This window comes from Colobus angolensis, unplaced genomic scaffold (assembly GCF_000951035.1).
Source record: "Colobus angolensis palliatus isolate OR3802 unplaced genomic scaffold, Cang.pa_1.0 Scaffold48, whole genome shotgun sequence".
Classification (NCBI taxonomy): domain Eukaryota; kingdom Metazoa; phylum Chordata; class Mammalia; order Primates; family Cercopithecidae; genus Colobus; species Colobus angolensis.
In genome coordinates this window covers 2418523-2440833 of record NW_012118265.1, presented here as the reverse complement: position 1 = coordinate 2440833, position 22311 = coordinate 2418523, and the positions used below count along the sequence as shown (strand labels likewise).

At 34.3% G+C, this 22311-nt stretch overlaps 1 protein-coding gene across 3 annotated transcripts in view; it reads left to right on the top strand.

Annotated features, from left to right (window-relative positions):
- The window catches only part of HLTF (helicase-like transcription factor), a 54584-nt gene extending 33864 nt beyond the window's left edge, over positions 1 to 20720 (top strand). The window contains exons 15-26 of one of the 3 annotated variants that reach the window (XM_011958924.1): positions 1502 to 1645; positions 2880 to 3018; positions 3695 to 3830; positions 5628 to 5807; positions 9585 to 9709; positions 10213 to 10391; positions 11715 to 11840; positions 12174 to 12286; positions 12635 to 12815; positions 15874 to 15954; positions 18488 to 18659; positions 19505 to 20720. In XM_011958924.1, coding sequence (XP_011814314.1) covers positions 1502 to 1645; positions 2880 to 3018; positions 3695 to 3830; positions 5628 to 5807; positions 9585 to 9709; positions 10213 to 10391; positions 11715 to 11840; positions 12174 to 12286; positions 12635 to 12815; positions 15874 to 15954; positions 18488 to 18640 — 1557 coding nt within the window. In that variant the 3' untranslated portion in view covers positions 18641 to 18659; positions 19505 to 20720. Of the gene's footprint in view, positions 1 to 1501; positions 1646 to 2879; positions 3019 to 3694; positions 3831 to 5627; positions 5808 to 9584; positions 9710 to 10212; positions 10392 to 11714; positions 11841 to 12173; positions 12287 to 12634; positions 12816 to 15873; positions 15955 to 18487 lie in introns of all 3 variants that reach the window. The other 2 variants (XM_011958923.1, XM_011958925.1) reach the window with 2 other exon arrangements.
- The last annotated feature ends 1591 nt before the right edge of the window (positions 20721 to 22311 follow it).

Sequence of the window (22311 nt, the reverse complement as noted above, 5' to 3'; positions counted from 1 at the left end):
TGTTTTGTTTTGTTTTGTTTTGTTTTTTGAGACAGAGTCTTGCTCTGTCACCCAGGCCAGAGTGCAATGGCGCATCTCAGCTCACTGCAACCTCCAGCCCCCAGATTCAAGTGATTCTACTGCCTCAGCCTCTTGAGCAGCTGGGATTACAGGCACGTGCCACCACGCCCGGCTAATTTTTGTATTTTTAGTAGAGACGGGGTTTCACCATGTTGATCGGGCTGGTCTCGAACTCCTAAATTCGTTCCGCCCGCCTCGGCCTCCCAAAGTGTTGGCATTACAGGCGTGAGCCACTGCGCCTGGCCTTTTTTAAAGAAAGAATCTCGTTCCATCACCCAGGCTGGAGTGCAGTGGCACAGTCTTCTCCTTACATATTGGTATTCTGTAGACTCTGTCCCTAATGTTTGCTCACTGTACATGCTCTCTTTAGGAAATTTTATTCATTCTTATAGCTGTAAATACTGTCTGCTGTTAACTTTAAAATTCATACTACACCTCTCACTTTTACCTACAGGTAATTATTTACGTTTTCCTAGTATACTTCTTCAATCAGGTATTCTATAGTGACCAAAAATGATAAAGGTTTAAAATATTCATCCTTTTCTTACTTGGATGCCCACTTTTCCCTTTTTTTTTTTTTTAACTTCCTTATATTTTAATCACACAATTCTAGGTAGTCATTGAAGTATCAGAACATCTTGGTCTTATTATTATTATTCATATTTCATATTTAATTAGTCCCCAAGTCTTATCAGTCTTGCCTTAGTTTCTTTATTTCACACCTGTCCTTTCCACCCTATTCCTACTTCTACCGTGCCGGTTTAGGGCTTCATAATCTCTCCCCTCATAGTTTCCGTGCTGTGTCTCCCTGGTATCTTCTCTTTTCAACTTAATCAGGCTGGTTTTTTCTGCTGAAAATCTTCTAGGTCTGGTGTTTTCATGATTAAAAAAAAATAATAAGTTTTTAAAACCGATCATGTCCTCAAGAAAGTCAGGGATGATTGTTTGTTCTTCGTTTTTAGTTACATCACTGTCATAGTTGATACCTGGCAAGTAGTAGGCCAATTAATAAATGAATGAAAGAAAGTGGCTACAGTGCTTGAATCTCTGCCTGCATCCTTGAGATATTGGTGGTGGTTCTTTTACTGTTTAATTTTTATATTATTAAATCTGCTAACTAATACAGCATTAAAGAGCCTTCTAATTAAAATATTTTTATAAAACTCATTATTGTTTTAAAGAACTTTGGATTTTCCTCCTAAAAATGAATCAGTTGCTGATTGGTAGGGCCAAATCAATTTTAAATAATGCGTTACTATTACTGTGTGTGTGTCATTTTTCTTATTGTTATTATTTTGGTGTAGACTGCAGGAAACTTGATTTCATGCAATTTTAGTAGTTGGATTTGTCACACTACTGTCAGGGCAGTTACTTTTTTATACATATATTAAGTCTGACACTAATCTGCTCATTGTTAAAAATATTCCTAATTTTTCTTTAGGACCAGTTTGGACAACATATAAAATCAGATGTACACTTGAATTTTTATGTTTATTATGGTCCTGATCGTATTAGAGAACCGGCCTTACTTTCAAAACAGGATATTGTTTTGACTACATATAATATTTTAACTCATGACTATGGAGTAAGTATTGCTGATACTTAAGAGATCTTTTAAAGATTGAATGTAAGAAATATGCCACAGGTTTCTAGAGTGTTCCAAAATTCAGGTTTTATACTTTTTTTCTTTTTAAATACTTAATAATATATAGAAAATGAATTTTTTTTTTTTTTTTTTTACTTTTTGCATTAAAGGGGGGTTGCATCTTATTTAGATGCTAATTTAGGAATATTTTTCTTTTCTCCTTTCCTCCTCTCCCCCTCCCTCTCAATGAATTTTTGCTGTTGTTGCCCAGGCTGGAATGCAATGGCACAATCTTAGCTCACTGCAACCTCTGCCTCCTGGTTTCAGGTGATTCTCCTGCTTCAGCCTCCCAAGTAGCTGGGATTACAGGCATGCGCCTTCACACTCAGCTAATTTTTTTTATTTAGTAGAGATGAGGTTTCACCATATTGGTCAGGCTAGTCTCAAACTCCTGACCTCAGGTGATCCACCCACCTTGGCCTCCCAAAGTGCTGGGATTACAGACGTGTGCCACCACACCCAGACAGAAATATTTTTCGTTTAGAGCATTTTAAGTTACGATTTTAAATTTGGATTGTAAGTATATAAAGCAATTTGTAAATGAATTCTATTTTCTTTTTTAATATTCTGGAAAATTATTTCCTATCACAATGATTTGATTAATATCTCAGTTTGAAGGTATGCTTTTTTTGTAGTTACAGTTCATGAGTTTTCCAATTAGTATAATTGATATTTACCTTTATAATTCCAATTGTTCAAAAGTTAAAATTTTTTGAAAAATACCATGCTATCAAAATTTCAGTCTTCTGGTAAAAATATTACCTTTTATATAAAAGAAAGTAATGTTGTTGAATTCAAGTAATTCTTACAACTGCCATTTTCTATATCATTGCTATGTTTTAATCTGAGGTAGAACAGTTCAGTGTATTGACCAGTGACTCAACAGAGAGCTAGACTGCTTGGGTTTGAATGCTAGTTCTGCCATTTATTACCTCTGGTGCTTTGGGTAACATACTTAGCAGTTTGTGCTTCAGTTTTCTCATCTGTAAAATTAGGTGTGCTAATAAGTACTTATTTTATAAACTTGTGAGTATTCAATAATTATTGTGCTTAAAGCAGTACCTAGCACAAAGTAAATCTGATATTAAATAATGATAGCAACTAGTTAGCAAATCATATTAAGTACTATTTTACTTTCCTGTGTTTTTTAATTCATATAAAACATTTATTTCAGACTAAAGGGGATAGTCCATTACATAGCATAAGGTGGCTAAGAGTGATCCTGGATGAAGGACATGCCATACGAAATCCAAATGCTCAGCAGACAAAAGCTGTACTTGACTTAGAATCAGAAAGAAGATGGGTTTTGACAGGTAATCATAGCATTAAACTTATTAAAACCTTAAATCTCTAAAATGTATCGTTATGTAAGTTAGTAAAGTAACTTAGTAAACTTCAAGTGGGTGTAAAGTCTGCCCCAAAATTAATCCTAGAAATAATTTAATCAAATGTTTTGAGTTGTTTTTCATAATTGCCCATGATATAACAACATTTGACTTGCTGATAATTTATGGAACAGTCACTAGACTTATTTTTGAACCTTGGAAATAGAGTAGACACTCTAGTCATCCAGTCATAATCCTGATTTCTGTTTCCCATCCTTGAATCTGTTTGCCATTCACAATACCTTTACTGGAAGGTAAGGAAAAGAATGTAAACTTAAACTAGTTGCTTTTTCCTTCTTGCTAGTGCTGCTGCTTTAAAAACCAAATAAGCAGATGTACTTGATAAGGAGAAAGTATTTTCCACAGTCTTTTTCTTGGCTAGTGTGGCATGTGAGAGCTAAAAATTAGAGCACAACTGTATTTTGAGATGTGTATATATTTAATAAAGGATTATAGTCAGCACTTGATAGTTTAATTTAATTGATATTGATGGGCCTGGTACAGAGTGCTCAGTTTCAATTGTTGTCTTCTCTGATTGGGCCGAACAGATATTCTTATTGGATACTCTGGTTAAAGAGTTACAACAGTTTCCTGTTATTTCTAGGGACTCCAATCCAGAATTCTTTAAAGGACTTGTGGTCTCTTCTTTCCTTTTTAAAACTTAAACCATTTATTGATAGAGAATGGTGGCATAGAACAATACAGCGTCCTGTCACGATGGGAGATGAAGGAGGACTTAGGTAAGTAATTTCAGACAGTGATTAATACTAGTTACAAATAACTGTTAGTAGCTTGAACCAGTTGGCACTTTCTTTACTATTTTAACTTGACTCTTAACTTTTCCTTCTAAAAAGTGTTTATGGCTTAATGCCTTTGGCTTTTAGAACCTAGTGATGCTTGTTTGGAAAGACAAAGATTTCTAATAGTCAGTAACTACCTTTCACCTGTTTTGGCTACACTGAAAGGAAAGACATAACTTTGTGTTTTTTGTGTGTTGCTAAGCCCCAAAGCCCCAAAACCACCATTAACAGATTTAGCAGGAAACATTATATATCCTTTGAGGCTCTAATGTGCATTAAGTTTTCATATCTTATATAGCTTTATTTATTTATTTGTTGTTTTTTTGTTTTGTTTTGTTTTGTTTTGAGATGGAGTCTTGCTCTGTCATCCAGGCTGGAGGGCAGTGGCGTGATCTTGGCTCACTACAACCTCCGCCTCCTGGGTTCAAATGATTCTCCTGTCTCAGCCTCCCAGGTAGCTGGGATTACAGGTGTGCGCCAGCATGCCCCGCTAATTTTTGTATTTTTAGTAGAGACGGGGTTTCGCCATGTTGGCCAGCCTGGTCTCAAACTTCTGACCTCAGGTGATCCTTCTGCCTCAACCTCCCAAAGTGCTGGGATTGCAGGCATGAGCTTCCGCACCCGGCCTTATATAGCTCTATATAGTGAATGCTGTGATGTCCCGTGACCTCAGCAAAAGTTGTGTAGGAAAGTTTTATGTGGTTGTTTCTGGTGGAGATGGAGACAGACAAAAGTTGAGAACGTAAATTAAAATTCAGTAATAGCCATTTTGCAAGATGTAGACTAATATGGTTCAACTTTTTGACCAAAGCGCCGGTTTATAGACTGAAGATTTGAAATCCGTTAGTGGGACATAAAATCATTATAAAGGTGGTAGCCAGCATTTAAAAAGACAATGAAATAGAGAAGAGATTAGTAAATATCAGAGTGCATGCTACGTAGTAGGTATTATTTTGTGAAATATTTCTTTTGTATGTGTTTGTGTATTTTTGCTAGATAGAATAAAATGTGTTTCTTACTGTAAGTCATAGTGAAAAAGCTTCAAGAACCACTAACCTAGTTGGCAGTACTATCCACTTGATTCCTCAAAACCAACTATTTAAACTCCAGGAATTTGTATTTATATTTCAATTTTGGGAAAAAACAAGAATTGATACGTCTCTTTTTTTCCAGTACCGAGAAGGAAATGTAAAGATTGTGGAACCTGTAAAGGATTTTTGTGTGTTCTGAATTACCATATTATCTTTTTATTGTGGAGGTGCTCATTATTTTATACAATTACTTATTTATATACTTTTGATTTTCACATTACAGAAGGTAGTATCTTACCCATATTTGTATTCTTACAACATTTAATTCAGTGCCTTGCACTTAATAGATACTTAGAATCTGAGTGTTGACTGTTTGGTGATGGAGTTGACAGGACAGTTGAAAAGTAAGAGTTAATGATTGGAACAAAAATGACGAGCAGAGCTTAAGAAAACAAGGACAGGATATAAAAAGATTAAACTATGATAAGTATTGAGGGTAAATTTCCATACATTTGTTTTAATAATTTTATTTTTGTAGTATACTTCTGTGATTATCAGATTGGTTAAAACCCCAAATAGGGGATTTTAAAAACACTTCTGCAGAAACTGTAAAACAGTAACAAATTAAAATGTTATGTTTTGTTCTTCTTGGATCAATTTATATAGAAATTAAAAGGTACATAATTATTTGTTTTATTCTGATTAGGCGTTTACAGTCCCTAATTAAAAATATTACACTTAGAAGAACAAAGACAAGCAAAATTAAAGGAAAACCTGTTTTGGAGTTACCAGAACGTAAAGTGTTTATTCAACACATTACACTTTCAGATGAAGAGAGAAAGATTTATCAGTCTGTGAAAAATGAAGGCAGAGCCACTATTGGAAGGTATGGAGAAAGAAAGCTATGTTAAAAAATAGTTTTTGTTTACTTTGTTTCCCATTCACTGAATGACATTATTTAGATGTGTTAGCAATAGTTTGAAGTATACTGAAAGATAATTTGCTTCTATGAATTACAGTGTTTTTTACAAATTAATAGTTAAGGTGAATGAAATAATAGTATAATTCACCAGGTAAGTAATTTCTTAAGTTAGGAAACAATTTAAAGCTTACATTAAATGACAAGTTCTCAATTGCTAGCCAGAAGATTTTGCTTGCTTCTATTTCCAACATCCTATGGAAATCTGGGAATAGGAACTGATGAAACAGGTTTAACAAAAGATTAAGGATTGGTAGAAGGTATGAAATTCTAGTCCAAGCAAGATCAGGTTTAATGTGAATGCCCATAGGAACAGAATGAATAAGAGACAAGTGAAAGCAGAATAGGACTGTGAAAGGGGAATCTTCAAAACATAAAAACTTCAGTGAGGTAGGTACAAAGCAGGTTTGGTAGGAATTAGAGAGAGTGGGAAAAATTGTTCTAAGCAGGAGATTTCTGAGTTCAAAATCTTATTTCTTTTCATATTCATTTTTTCAACAAAAATTTATTAAGTGCCCACTGTGTGCCAGGCACTTGTACACATTGGGATACAGCAGAATAAAACAGACAAAAATCCCTGCACTCAAGGAATTTATATTTTAATAGGAAGAAACAGATAATTTAAAAACATGATTAAGTTTTAAGGAATAAAGCAACGGAAGGGGATGGAGAATGCCAAAGCTGTTTTAGCAGGGTATTAAGAAAGACCTCACTGAGAAGATGATAAATAGGTAAAGATCTAAAGGAAATTGGGATTAAGGGGTGTTTCAGCCAGAAGGAAGAGCAAGTGTAAATGCTCCCAGTTGGGAGCATGCCTGGTGAGCTTGAAGAATAACAAAGAAGCAAGTGTGGCTGAATAGTATGAACAAGAGAGAAAATAGTCATGATATCAGAGATATATTGGAATGGGGATATGTAACGCATATATTGAGGACTTTGACTGTTACTTTTTATGACAGGAAACCTTAAAGGGTTTTGAGCCAGGAGAGTGACATAATCTGATTTATATTTTTAAAAGATCACTCTGGCTGCTGTGTTCAGATTTAGGTTATTTGAATAGGAATAAGGTCAGAAGTAGGGAGACCAGTGGCAGTCAAAGTAAGAGATGATGGTGGTTTTTACCATAGTAGTGATAAAGGGAGTGAGAAATGATTAGATTCTGTTAAATTGTGAACATAGAACCAACAACTTGCTGGTTGATATGTTAATGGCATGTGAAAGAGAGGAATCAAAGATAACTTCAAACCTTTCTACCTGAATAACTGAAGGGATGGAATTGCCGTTTACCAAGACAGGTCTATGGGAAGAGCAGAGGTTTTTTTAAGCTAAGATCAGAAGCTCAGTTTGGACACATTGATCATAGGATGCCCGTAAAGTTTCCAATCAGAGATGTCAAATAATTAGTTGGATAGGAGAGTCGAGTTCAAAGTCACCTATGTGTGGATGGTAATTAAAGCCATGAGATGACCAAGGGAGTGAGTAAAGTCAAAGAGATCTAACTATGAAGACAGCAATGGCTGGTGAAATAGAAGGAATCTTCTAATATTTAGCACATAGTAGGCACTCAAAAGAGATCTCTTAAACTGAAATGCTGAGTATGGGTAAGTTATGACTGTGCCAGGGAATAATTAGTGTTAGTAAAGGTTATTCTATTTGAAAAAGTTGAAAAACTTTAACTTTATTGAAACTGTTCTCAGAAAATGTTATTTTTAAAGTACTCTTATTAATAGGCTATATATTTACTAACATTTATTTAGCACTCACTAGGTGTTATACATTGATCTAAGTGCTTTAAATGTATTCACAGCAATCCTGTTAGGTCAGTATAATTATTATCTACATCTTATAAATGAGGAAACTGAGGCACAGAGCAGTTTAGGTGACTTATACTGTTGTCACACAGCTAGTGAATGACAGGACTGATATTTAAACTCTGGCAGTTGGGTTTGGAGCTTGGAAGTTTAATCTTTGTATTATTTTGCCTATTCCTTGCATTCTTGAATATTCAGAAGTGTTTGTTGCCATAATACTAACAGTACTAATACTAGCAGCAGATTCATGTATAGCACTTAATATAGTCCAGGCACTATTTTAAATACTTCACATATGTTAAATTAAATAATAGTAGTTGTATGAGATAGGTACTTTTACAGTGCCACTATTACGACTGAGGAAGCTCAAGACATAGGTTAAGCAGCCTAAGGTTACATAATTAAATTGGCACAGCCAAGTTTTTAATTCATGACCAGCTAGCTCTAAAAATTTATACTCCTAGTTGTTAGGCTGTATTTCTTCTGTTGCCTTAAAATACTTAAATATCAGATGGTCTGGTTATATAATTTTTGGATCTCCCATTTCCTTAAGAATCTGCATTGTCATTGTACCACACTGTATTTTGTATAGAATGTTTCTGTGAGGAAGCCTGGTTTGTTTTTTTTTTTTTCGTCTAAAGTTCAGCAGCTTCTCTGTTGACTTTCCCTGGGACATGTGATACTATTTAAATCTTTAGATTCCAGGCTTTTCCCCTCTTCTCTTTCCTGGAAAGCTTTCTTTAAATATTGTTTTCTGCTCCATTATTTTATTTCTCTCTGTGTATGTTAGATGTCTTTTATCTGCATTCCACAGGTATCATTTTATTTCTGATATTTTACATTTTTGTGTTTAATCTTGATTTTCTCAATCCTGTTTCCTGCATCCTTTTTCTATGTTTTTATCAGTGACTAGTCTTTTTTTATGTTGGCTTATATTGGTTTCAGTGTGACTTTCATTTCTCTGATGATTCACTGTTTTCTTTCACTTTCTTGAGCCATACCAGCTCATTTTTCAGCTTCTTATGTTCTCTTGCCATATTTTTTCAAAGCTCTTTTTCCCTTTTTTTTTGGAGGAATTGTTTTATTGAGTGGTGTTAAATTGTGACAGTATCCTTGGTCATAATTTTTATTTGCTCTGTGGCAACATTTTTCTGCTGAGTTTTCTTTCACTGCCATGTGTTCCCTACCTTTGCTCTCTGCTGATTATTACATATATTTGAATATCTTGAGTTCTTCTTGGACTAGCTGGTTGCTAGTCTAGATGTACGTAAAGGGAAAGGTCATAATCATGTCCCAGACCAGCAGAAAATAACCCAATTTACTTAAGAGTCAAGGTTACATGTTGAGTTACTTTAGGTTTTATTAGTACACATAAACAGAGATCAGAAACTTTAGGGGTGCTTGGAAGGTAGAGTGCTGTACCCATAGTCTTTTTTTGAAAAACACAGTGCATCTGTATGTTTCTGTATTCAGTTTACTTTCCCTCTTTTTTGATAAAAATTTCTCCAGGGAAGCTCAAGTCACCAAGCGTGCACCCTGTTCCTGTTTCTGCACATGAGAGGTATTGATTTTCCCCTCAGGGCATGCCATCCATTTTAAAGAATTATGTTTTGGCAGCTCTGTTTGAGATCTGCAGTCATCTCTCTCAGCATCTTCCTATCTGACTTATACTGCAATTGCAACCATTTCTCATATATTGTGCGTTATTGTTAAAGATCTCTCCTGATTTTATTAGAGTTTGCTTTTCTATTTTTCATTCTTGTTTTGGAGTAATTTCTAGAGAAGAAAAGAACAATACCATTTTACTCTGCTGTTTTAGAATAGGAAGTTATTGTTTAGCGGACTTAGTAATATTTGACATTTTAATCTCTAGGTATTTTAATGAAGGGACTGTCTTGGCACATTATGCAGATGTCCTGGGTCTTTTGCTTAGATTGCGGCAAATTTGTTGCCATACTTACCTTCTTACAAATGCAGTGTCTTCCAATGGCCCCTCAGGTAGGTAAATTTGTTTGCTTCATATCATTGTATTTGTCAGAGATACTTAGATAAGAATGATCAATTTTTTTTATGTGGCATACATTTAGTTTGTTATTTTGTTCTGTCAAATGGAGATTGCTTTTAGTGTGAGACTCAGCTAGGAATATATTCAATAATTTTTTTTGCCAGTGAAATGGAATTATAATGAGGTCTTTCCAGGAATTCCAGTGATAGATACCCTTTGATGAAAGATTCATATTGGATCTGCCTTTTATTGTGTGCTGGTATGTCACTATCATGTTATAATGATGCTTCTCTATGAGGTATATTATGTGAGTTGGCTACTGTTTTGGCTTCTGAATGTTTCTTAAATTTCCAATTTAAATTATGCTTTTTGCCTGTGACAGAAAATGATGAGAGACTTTCCCTACTGGCAGTCGAAACTTTTCCTTATATAAGATAGATTAACTTGTCATATTACAAACCTTGCTCTGAAATTAATTTTTCAGCCTTTTCTCTAGGAAATGATACACCTGAAGAACTGAGAAAGAAGTTGATAAGGAAGATGAAATTAATTCTGAGCTCAGGTTCAGATGAAGAATGTGCAATTTGCCTGGATTCTTTAACAGTTCCTGTGATAACACATTGTGCACATGTATTTTGTAAACCCTGTATTTGCCAAGTCATTCAGAATGAGCAGGTTAGTTTTTTGCTCAGTAGAGGTTCAGTGTTTGATAGAGTAGTGTACCTGTCTTTAATAAAATATAGTATATGGAGTTTTGCACTTGGATTTAATAATACACCTTTGATAGTTATTCTAGTATTTTACTAGGTGATATATTTCTCCTAATGCAACACTTTCAACATAAAAAGATGTTCACAATCAATATCTTAATTACACTAACTGTTTATATTATTGCTGTTCAATAAATGGATTGATAAAGTGAGACACAAAGGTAATTTTAAGTTTTCTAGTAGTCATACTCTTAAGTAAAAAGAAACATTAAGCTAATTTTAATACATTTGTATTTAACCCAATATATCTAAAATATAAAAAGTATTAATGTGATGTGCTTTTTGCAAAAAACTAAATCTTCAGAATTTGGTGGTAGTGTATACTTATAGCACACCTCAATTTGGCTTAGCCTCATTTCAAGGATTTAATTGCCCCATGTGATTATTGGCTATTGTGTTGGATAATGTAGGTCTAGATTCTTTTGTGTGGTTGAATTTTTTTGAAGTAGACTAGTTTGTTAAGCAGTCATTCAGCTAGGGTAGAATTTGTTTAAACATTTTAAATTGATGTATGTAGAAAAAATATATAAATTCATGATTAAATAGCTCAGTGAATTATGATGAAGTAAATATATTCCTGTATCTACTGCCTAGGTCCCCTTGTGGCCCCTCCCAATCATTTACCCTCTCCCTCTTCCCCAAAAGTAACCCCATTGTATTGACTTTTAAATAATTTTACCTTCAGAATTATTTTATTGTAATAGTGTTTTATATATAGTTATTTAAGATATTTTATTAGCAGATTCAAATGGGTACAACAGATGTTGCTTTGGAATGAACTTGATAGGATTTAACAGATCCTAGTAGCTTTATAAGCTATTATAAGCTTTATAAGCTTAATAGCTTTATAAGCCATTAAGATGGATTTTTTTTTTTTAAAGAATAGTACTGAATAGTGTAGCTCTATTGTATTTAGGTTCAATAAGTTGTTATTCATGAATTTTTTTTAAACTTGCTTACAAACGCTATAATATTTAGTTTCTTGCTGTTGCTTCTAGCTAGTCTAGATCACATACATTTGCTCCCTCCTTTACCCATTCTACTTATCACATTATGTCTGGAATTCAGCATGTTCAGATGTCTCTTAAATGGATGAAATCTATTAAAAGGTTTAGTAAAATGTTAGCTATGAGAGATACAGATTTTAGCATACATTTAACAATTTTTAGGCATATTTATATTTGTTCTTCTGTTAAGTGTTGCTCATACTTTGTTCTTTCTTATATAGCCACATGCTAAATGCCCTTTATGCAGAAATGATATACATGAAGATAATTTATTAGAATGTCCTCCAGAAGAATTAGCATGTGACAGTGAGAAAAAGTCTGATATGGAATGGACATCCAGTTCAAAGGTAGAGTACTCAGGTGCAAATATTTGAGTATTTGTTTTACCTTTATATAAGGAAATATACACAGTATATAAAAATCATAATTCTGCTTTCATTCCTGTCATTTTAGTATTCTGTTGTTGACCACTGGCTGTTTATTTTTAGTAGTGAATTTGAGAGGAAATAGAATGGGTTCAGATTATTATAGTGTTCTTTCAGTCTTAATTCTTTGTTTTAAATGAGTAGTCTTTTGCATTTTAGGGAAATAACATTTCAGGACTTTTTCTTTATGATAAAAACTTTCAGACTAATTTTATTGATTTAAAATGGAATCTAATGATCTTAATATTTTTTCAGATTAATGCACTAATGCATGCATTGACTGACTTAAGAAAGAAGAATCCCAACATAAAAAGTTTGGTTGTTTCTCAGTTTACAACATTCCTGTCTTTAATAGAAATACCACTTAAGTAAGTTCCACAGTGTTTTTCACTTTGAGTAAAAGGATTTTATATAATTGTATTGATTTGAATAGCCAAAAAAACTTATTTCTTTTGCCAGTTTTAGTCATTTTATCTAAAAGATACTCAGAGTCACAATAGAAAATACTTCCTGGCAGCACAGGAATTTAAAGATTAAGTCCTGAATTTATCAGAAAATGACTGACTGCAGTGTCTAGCATATTAATAAGTGTTCAGTAAACATTTGTTAACATAAATGAGTGAAAGAATTTATTGAAGAGATTTGTGGTTACTTAACTTTGTTTTATTTTTATAATGATAGTGTTTGTTGCTTGTCTCTTTTCTTCCCCCATTAAGAGCCTCTGGATTTGTGTTTACTCGTTTGGATGGTTCCATGGCCCAAAAGAAAAGAGTTGAATCAATTCAGTGTTTTCAAAACACTGAAGCAGGATCTCCAACCATAATGCTTCTGTCCTTAAAAGCAGGTGGAGTTGGTTTGAATCTGTCTGCAGCTTCTCGAGTGTTTTTAATGGATCCAGTAAGTAGTTTTGTAAATTTTTTCAGAACCTTAGTACTTCTTTCAAAAAAATAGACAAAAAAAAATTTGGTAAATACCTTCATAGTTACGATTGACTGTGAATGTTCTTAGGCAAACTTTAGAAATAGATAAAAATTTAGTAAATGTGGATTAAGAGCTTTCTCTTAAGCACTTTACTGAAATCCTCACAACATCCTTATGAGGTAGATAACCATTATTAAATGCTGTGTTTTGGCCAGGCGCTGTGGCGCATGCCTGTAATCCCAGCAATTTGGGAGGCCAAGGTGAATGGATTGGCTGAGCTCAGGAGTTTGAGAGCAGCCTGGGCAACATGGCAAAACCCCATCTCTACAAAAAAAAAAAGTGCCAGAAAAGTTACCTGGGTGTGGTGGTGTGTGCTTGTAGTCCCAGCTACTTGCAGGGATGAGTCGGAAAGACTGATTGCTTAAGCCCAGGAGGTTGAAGTTTCAGTGAGCCGTGCTCCTGTCACTGCACTCCAGCCTGGGTGACAGAGCAAGAACCCGTCTCTGAAAGAAAAAAAAGAAAAAAAATGCTGTTTTACTGAAGAGGCAACTGAAGCACAGAAAAGTAAATAATGTGCCCAGCATCACACAGTAATAGGCAAAACCAGAATCATAGTCCATGTATTTAAGTACTATTATGCTATGCTATTCTACTTTTCTTCTATAATAAATCTCTATTAACCATAATGCTTTTTAGAGTAGTAGTTCATTCAGCTGACAAATAATGAGATCCTGCTTTGTGTCAGTTGTTATAGGCACTGGGAATCTAACTATAAACAAGATAGACAAAATGACTACCATCATGGTTCTAGTGGTCTTAAGCTTTAACGTGCATACAAATTAGGTAAATGCAATTTCTTTTGCATTCAACTTAGAGACTTAGGCGTTCTAGGATTAGACTCAGGAAGCTGCATTTTTAGCATATGTCATAGGTGATTCAGGTATAGGTAGTCTAGGATCACAATTTGAGAAACAAATGATCATTAATGGAATGTTCTGAGTACATGTTAATGCCTAATACAGTGCAGTCACTTGTGGTTGTGTGTAGTACAGGCATAAGGGTAGAACAGAGGCTAAAATTCACTTTGAACTTTACTCACCAAGCTGTGTGACCTGGACCTGCTTTCACATAGGAACATGTTTTTCTACATGTACAAAGGGGCTGTTTGGCTTGAAAGGACCTTGGACTAATTCAGTTTCTAATTTGCACTGGGTACTATGTGGGCTAGAGGCAACCTCTGCTGTTTCTGTGCATTCAGACTTAAGATTTGTGGTTGTAGCTTGTTGCCTGAAACTCAGAAGATTTTTAACATGTAGAAATTCTACTGAGATAAAAATTTTAGTTACTTGGGTGAGGCTACCTTGTTGATGCATATGTTTACTGAGGCTTCCTTTTTTCTCCCTCAACTGAGGGTATCCTTCTCAGTAAGATTGGGTATCCTCAGCAAGATGATAACTCGGGTCATCATACTTAGGCCTTCATGGGTGAATATCGTGGATATGGTATGGTCTGTTGTATTTTCCTTTTTTTTTTTTTTTTGAGATGGAGTCTTGCTCTGTTGCCCATGCTGGAGTGTAGTGGCACAATCTTGGCTTACTGCAACCTACACCTCCTGGGTTCAAGCAGTTCTCTGCCTCAACCTCCTGAGTAGCTGGGATTACAGGCACCTGCCACCACGCCCGGCTAATTTTTGTATTTTTAGTAGAGACAGGGTTTTACCATGTTGGCCAGGCTGGTCTTGAACTCGTGACCTCGTGATCCACCTGCCTCGGCCTCCCAGAGTGCTGGGATTACAGGCGTGAGCCACTGCGCCCGGCCGGTCTGTTGTATTTTCTTGCCTTAGTACTGTGGATAAAGTTTTAAACCTTTGTTGCAGTATTTTATGGCTACTATACAAAAATATAGTATATCGCGCCACTGTACTCCAGCCTGGTTACAGAGCAAGACTCCATCTCAAAAAAAAAAAAAACAAACTCTTGTAGTTTTAATTTAAAATTTAATGATCCTTATCCAACAGTTCATGATACTATTTAAAAACCACTTACCAGAGTTCTATATCTTTTTGGTTATTCTTCCCTTTTCATTGTTACACCATTTTATTCTTTGTTTTTTTTTTTTTTTTTTTGAGACGGAGTCTCGCTCTGTCACCCAGGCTGGAGTGCAGTGGCGTGATCTTGGCTCACTGCAAGCTCTGCCTCCTGGGTTCACGCCATTCTCCTGCCTCAGCCTCCCGAGTAGCTGGGACTACAGGTGCCCGCCACCACGTCCGGCTAATTTTTTTTGTATTTTTGGTAGAGATGGGGTTTCACCGTGTTAGCCAGGATAGTCTTGATCTCCTGACCTTGTGATCTGCCCGTCTCAGCCTTCCAAAGTGCTGGGATTACAGGCGTGAGCCACCGCACCCAACCCATCATTTTATTCATTAGCTTAAAACAATTCTCATGATCAGGTCTGTGTTAATTAGCTAATAGTACTTTTTTAGCTCAGCTTTAAAGTCTAACTTCAAATACTGATACAGAAAATTGCATCAAAAAAACAATTTTTAAGACTTCTGACTCTTAAAACCCTTTTTTAATACTTTCATTTCATGAACAGAGGAAAGTGAAAGAAAACCAGAAAAGGGGGAGAAAACTTTTTTATAAATAGGCCCAAGAATTGCATCTTTTCTCATATAAATTAAGTCACCTAAGAGGATGTATAAACTTTTTCCACTGTTAAGCGCACATAGATTCTTTTAAAAATGAAAAAAAAAAAAACCCAGAAATTGATTAATCAACAAATACTTATTTTGGGTGCCGACACATGTGTCGGGCCCTGTATTAGGTATTAGAAGTAGTAGTATGGGGAGGATGCCTATTATAGTGATTAGGAGGGTGGATTTTTCTCCCAGAGTATTTGTGATGTTAGTATCTGACTTCAGGCAGAAAACTTTCAGTCAGAAAAAGATGAATGAATACTAGTGAAATGCAAGGACAAATGCAAAACACTCAAAGATCAGGGCAGTAATAAAGCAACTCATCCATGTTCTCGTTAGGCCTGGAATCCTGCTGCTGAAGATCAGTGCTTTGACAGATGCCATAGACTTGGCCAGAAGCAAGAAGTTATCATCACAAAAGTGAGTTTTTAAACAAACTATTTTAAGACTAGGTTGATATGATTTTTATAATTAAGTAATGCACGAATACATTATTATAATGATTGAGTGGAATTATGCAGAGCAAAATATAAGTCACCTTTTTCCTCCTTCAATAATTTAATATATGCTGTTTAAGGGCCCTTTCTCTGTACATACATTTATGTTTATGTGTACATCTCCTTAAAAACATTCTTTTAAAGATAAATGAGATTATACTTTATTCTACAACATATTTGTTTCTGTTAAAACTATACATTGGAGACTACCTCAGAAGTACATTTAGATGAACACATTTTTAAAAATAGTTGTAAAATACAAAATTTACCATTTTGAAGTATACAGTTTAGATGCATTAAGTACACTCATGTTGTTGTGCAACAGCCATCACAATCATCTATCTCCAGAACTTTTTCATCATCTCAAACTGAAACTATGTATCCATTAAATAGTAACTTCCCATTCCTCTCCCCCTAGCCCCTGGCAACTACCATTCTACTTTATTTGAATTTGACTACTCCGCAAAACCTTATAGATACATCATAACGTATTTAACCCATTAAGTTTTTTCTAATAAAAACAGTGCCATAATGAGCATTATTATATATACATCTTTGCACATAGATGCAAGTAATTCTTTGGGATAAGTTAAGAAAACTAGAATTTTGGATTTAGAATTTTTATTAACTATCAAGTTGGTTTCAAAATAGGATTTATATGAAAATTGTTAATTTATGCTTCTATGGCCAAAAAAGTGCTGTTCTAATTTGCATTTACCTAAAACCTTGAGTATATTTCACATATCTTGTTTATTAACATTTTTTCTGTGAATTATTTATATCTTCTGTCCAGTGCTCATAGTTATGGTACAAATAGTTTTATAGTATAAAGGACTCCCTGATACAGTCTGACTTTAAATCTTCTGTTTATGTATGTTAAAAATGGTTTATCCCATACTCTTCCTTGTCTTTAAACTGCATTTTTTTGGTCATGAAAAAGTTTTAAAATTTTTATGATTTAAAACGTCAGCTTTTTTTATACATTGTAGGTTTTAAGGTCTTACCTAGGACAGAAGGCTTTATTTTCACATTTTTTTCAACTATTCTGTATTTACTTATGGTTCTTTTGGAAGATTTTATTTTTTGTTTTATGATTTGTGACATGAGTCTAAGCTTATTCTTTTATCAGATGAAGAACAATTTGTTCTGTCACGTCACATCACTTTTTTATTTGAAAATTCCAACTTTGTCCCTACTAGTGTGAAATGTCACTTTTATCATAAACTAATTTATATATATTACTTGGGTCTTTTTCTAGACTATTCTATTCCATTGATCTCTTTTCCTTTTCTTAGGGCAGTATTACTCATATCACCACTATGGTTTCCTAAAGTAAGTTTTGATATCTGATAGGGTAAAAGATTCTGATTACCCTTTTTGAAAATTGTATTGGTGGTTATTATTATTACTCTTGAATTGAACTTTAGATTTTGGTTATAAAATCCCATTTAAGATATCTTGTTTGAGATTTGTTGAATTTATTATTACTTTTAAGAACTACCTTTCTTTATAAATAAGGAATGTTTCCATACAGGAACATAGTATCTCTTCTCCATTTATGTAGATCTTTTATGTATTTCAGTAAAATTTTATTATATAACTTTAGTTAGGCAGTAATTGGGACTTCTTAAATAATGTTAAATAGTAGCAGATAGTGACCGTTCTTCACTTGTTTCTGTTTTGTTGAGAATACTTTTATTGTTTCACATTAAATATGTAAGGTTGAGACATTCATTCGTAGTTAGGGTATTTTAAAATCAAGTTTTTATCAGGAATGAGATGATCATGTTTTATTTTTCTCTTTGTTAGTGTTATGAATTATACTAAAGATTCATTCTTGAATTTCTGGGAATGGCTTTTTTTTTTTATTGAGATGGAGCCTCACTTTGTCACCCAGGCTGGAGTGCAGTGGTGTGATCTCGGCTCACTGCAAGCTCCACCTCCCGGGTTCACGCCATTCTCCTGCCTCAGCCTCCCAAGTAGCTGGGACTACAGGTGCCCTCCTCCACGCCCAGCTAATTTTTTTCTATTTTTTAGTAGAGATGGGGTTTCACTGTGTTAGCCAGGATGGTCTCGATCTCCTGACCTCATGATCCACCCGCCTCGGCCTCCCAAAGTGCTAGGATTACAGGTGTGAGCCACTGCGCCCGGCCAGGATGGCCTTTTTAATATAATGCTGAAGTCATTTTTCCAGAGTTGCCTATATAGTTTGCTTTCTTATCCTTTCTTTTTTTGCTTTGCTTATCTCGTGATCTGTAACTTCTATTTGTACAGCCATATTCTTTATATAAGAAAACCATATTGGGTAAAGAAAGCAAAGCTCAGTTCTATTAAAGAGTTATTATAGTTTGGTGCAAAAGTAATTGTGGTTTTTGCCATTAGGCAAATTGTTCATTTAGTTTTTTTATGCCTTAAAAACTACTTAACCAATTTAACTTTTTTTTTCCTTTTTAAAGTTCATTGTAAAGGACTCTGTTGAAGAAAATATGCTGAAAATACAAAACAAAAAGAGAGAACTTGCAGCAGGAGCCTTTGGAACTAAAAAACCAAATGCTGACGAAATGAAACAAGCCAAAATTAATGAAATCAGAACATTAATTGATTTATAATTTGTGGGATTTTAGTAAGGTCAGTTTGATTGGATACTTAAGTTTTAGAAATGAGAAAAATACAGTTTTAGAAATGAGATCTAGAGAACATGTCTTCTAAAAGGGGCATATTGTTTTATATTAGTGAAGAGGTATTACTGACACAATTTCTTCTATATACAAACCTATTTTTAATGAAACTTCAAATAGCAATAAGTTCTGTTATATACTGTGGCCTAAAATAATTTTTTGAGAAAAAAGGTTACTTTGTTATTTAGCTTTTCATAGTATCTATGCTGAGTATTTTCATATATCTTCCAAGTACTCAGCTTTTTCGTATTTCAAATAAGGTCAGACCTTTTATACTTTTGACCAAATAGTTATTTTCTATGTTGGACACTTAGTTATTTACCAAAGCCTCCAATCTGTGATGCAGTGTTTGTAGTCCTTGTAAACAATATATACAGACCATACAAGAATTAATTTTATTGGGCTTTCAAAAACCGTATTTGCATTCCAGAACCAAATCTTAAATGAGACCAAAGTCCAGGTTAGCACAGGTTTTTATTTTTCCTACAGCTACATTGAGATATAATTCACATACGTGACTTGGAGTTTTACGTTCATGAAAAAATTAGGGATTACGTTAAGAGTACTATTTTTTCCATTTTAGTTAAGTAGTACTACACTCATTGTTTAAATGTAACTTGCTGTGTCTAGGGTGTAAATATAGTCTGTGGGAGTGAGAGGCAAACCAATCCTACCCAATTTGATTTGAATATTTTAAATTATGGAACTGCTAAATAGATATTTCTATAAAATAGGTAATTTTTATTTATGTAGCTTTTTTTGGAAGTAACTTTATAAATTTTTATAATTCAGAAGACTACTATATGTGAGAGGCGTGATATCTGGATGGAAGTTGGGCTGGATGATCTCCAAAGTCGTTTCAACTCTTAAAGACATCTTAATCCTGAATGTAAAAAATTGTTGTGTTTAGAATCAGAATCTGATTTTGAACTTAAGTAATTCATCCTTACATCTATCTGTAGAGACTATCTTTTTTTTTTTTTTTTGCTTTTTTGTTAATAAGCAAACTTATTTGCTGGGTTGACTCCTGAGCATATTTAAAACAAGCTAGAAATTTAGCAATCAGATTAGGAGGTGGTTTGATTTCAAAGGGAAACTTTAATCCAAAGAAAGATTAATTACTCTAACAAGAGAAGCTTCATGTTTGATGATACAGATGTAAGAATACCTGAGACTTTACTTGGAGTGTTGGAAGTGATTTGATAGAAGGATGAGATCAGGGACAATGTTGTGTTATAGGGCGCACGTTGAAGGTATATGCCAAATCTCTCACCATCTAAGTCCTTTTCTCCCTGTGCCCTGTTTTCTTGCTCAAAGGGAACAGTGAATTAGCCAGCTAGAATCTTCCTGGTCCCTTTTTGAGGCAGTAGCAGGTAAGGAACGGGCTGATTTTCATCAAAACCAAGACCTTTCTGCAGGGATGATAGTGGAATAATAATTTGAGATTAGCCCACTGGCATTAGGAGCAGTAGGGAAGTTACCTGGTAGATCAAGCATTACACACAAAATAATCAAGTTGATCAGAGTATGGGTTCTCCATATAGCAATACTTCAGTGAGATTAAGTATAAACAGTTTTTGGCAAAAACCACCACAATCCCTACTCTTCCTGCTTACAAAGACAAAGCCTTACAAACTCACTGTGAAGGTAAAGGGAGGACAGCTTGTTTCTTTGCCCAGACATTTACAAAGTTGTTTTTAAAACACACTCATAAGTTTGGCAATTTGTTTAAAAAATGTCTTGTTTTGTACAGTTCTGTTAGATGTTGTTAAATTTTAAAAGTTTAATTAAAAAAATTTAATTTGTCCTTCCTAAGAAGGATAAATATATAAAAAAGCCACTGGAACGAAAACTTCCTATTATGCTATGCTGTTGTTTTATTATTACATAGAAAAATAACTTTAGAAAAATATCGAAGACATTGTATTACCAGTTGTGATTCAAACAATTTTGTGGTTAAAACTGGATTTTAAATTTAAAAATCAATAAAAGTTTCAAATGTTTATTGCCATCCTCGGTGCCATAATTTTGACTTTATTTTCAAATAAAATAAATCCATTAATAGTGACCTTTCTATGCAAGTGTTACATGTTTTTATTGAGAGTACATGAAGATTACTGTAACAGAATGTACTCATATCCTACCTTTATTTTACTCAATTTAACTGGTTGAAATTCTTGTTCAGAAATCAGTGTGCTCATTTAAAATGGCTTGATCTAAAAACATTGGTCCCAATTAATTTCCTCACCTGGAAGAAAAAAAGGAATTGTGATAATACCTATATATACACAGATAGCACTCTGAATCACTGTATATTTTGTCCTTAAAATTACAGCTCTAGAATTGGAAACAGAAACTAACCCCATGTAGTTTGTTACCAGTGAGTACTAATGAAATTATCTTTGGCAATGTGTGCTGTTTTGGGGAATGGCAAATACATTGCTGTATTTTTTTCTTGTTTTATTTATAGTACTTGCCAAGGTTTATGCATTAGCATTTGGATGAGCTTCATTAAAAATATAAGGGCACATTTGATGTTTGGCTTATAACAACTCAAATGTTTAACCTCAAGTTTTTAACACATTAACTTCAAAATATCTGCAAAATGTGTTATACAGCAGGACAATATGGGTATAAGGAGAATTAAGGTAAACATTTACTTTATGTATAAACCATAGCTCCGTTCCACCATGGAGCTAATCCCCAAAGGCGTGGATTTGACCTCTGTTGTGGGTAAGTTTGTCTTACAACCAAAGGTCATACCTACCATTGCAAGGGGATAAATACATATGGATCACCTCTGCAAATATAAATCTTGTTACTGTTGCCTTTTTATACATTTTACTAAGTTACTGCTGAGTTTGAGTTACTGTTTTCTTTTTATACATTTTACTAAGTAACCCTTAGTATTCTGGACTCCCTAGAAAAGATTTTCCAATGTTTGTATAGCTTTATATGGAAAAGTTCACCTTAAGACATAGATCATAGAAGGAAAAGAATGTTTAGTTCAGTGCCTTTCTAGCCAAATAACGTAACAGCATTACATGCTATGTCTTATGGTAAGCTTGTCATTCTTTCTGATTCCAAAAGTTAATAGCCTTCACTAAATACTTATTTGAAATTTAAAAATTGGCTGGGCGCAGTGGCTCCCGCCTGTAATCCCGACACTTTGGGAGGACAAGGTGGGTGGATCACGAGGTCAAGAGATTTGAGACCATCCTGGCAATGTGGTAAAACCCTGTCTCTACTAAAAATACAAAAATTAGCTGGGCATGGTGGTACGTGCCCATGGTCCCAGCTACTTGGAAGGCTGAGGTAGGAGAATGTCTTGAATCCAGGAGGCAGAAGTTGCAGTGAGCAGAGATCACGCCACTGCACTCCAGCCTGGTGACAGAGCAAGACTCCGTCTCAAAAAAAAAAAAAAAAAATCTAAAAATTATGTCAGCTTTTCACCTTAGAGCTTCATTATGCTACTGTGTAAAAATTAGAGAATGAACGGGGTAGTAAATAGAAAAAACGTTGAATGCATATTGAATGTCCACAAAAATAAGACATTTTTTATCTGAAGACTGTTCTGTTAATCTTTTTTTTTTTTTTTTTTT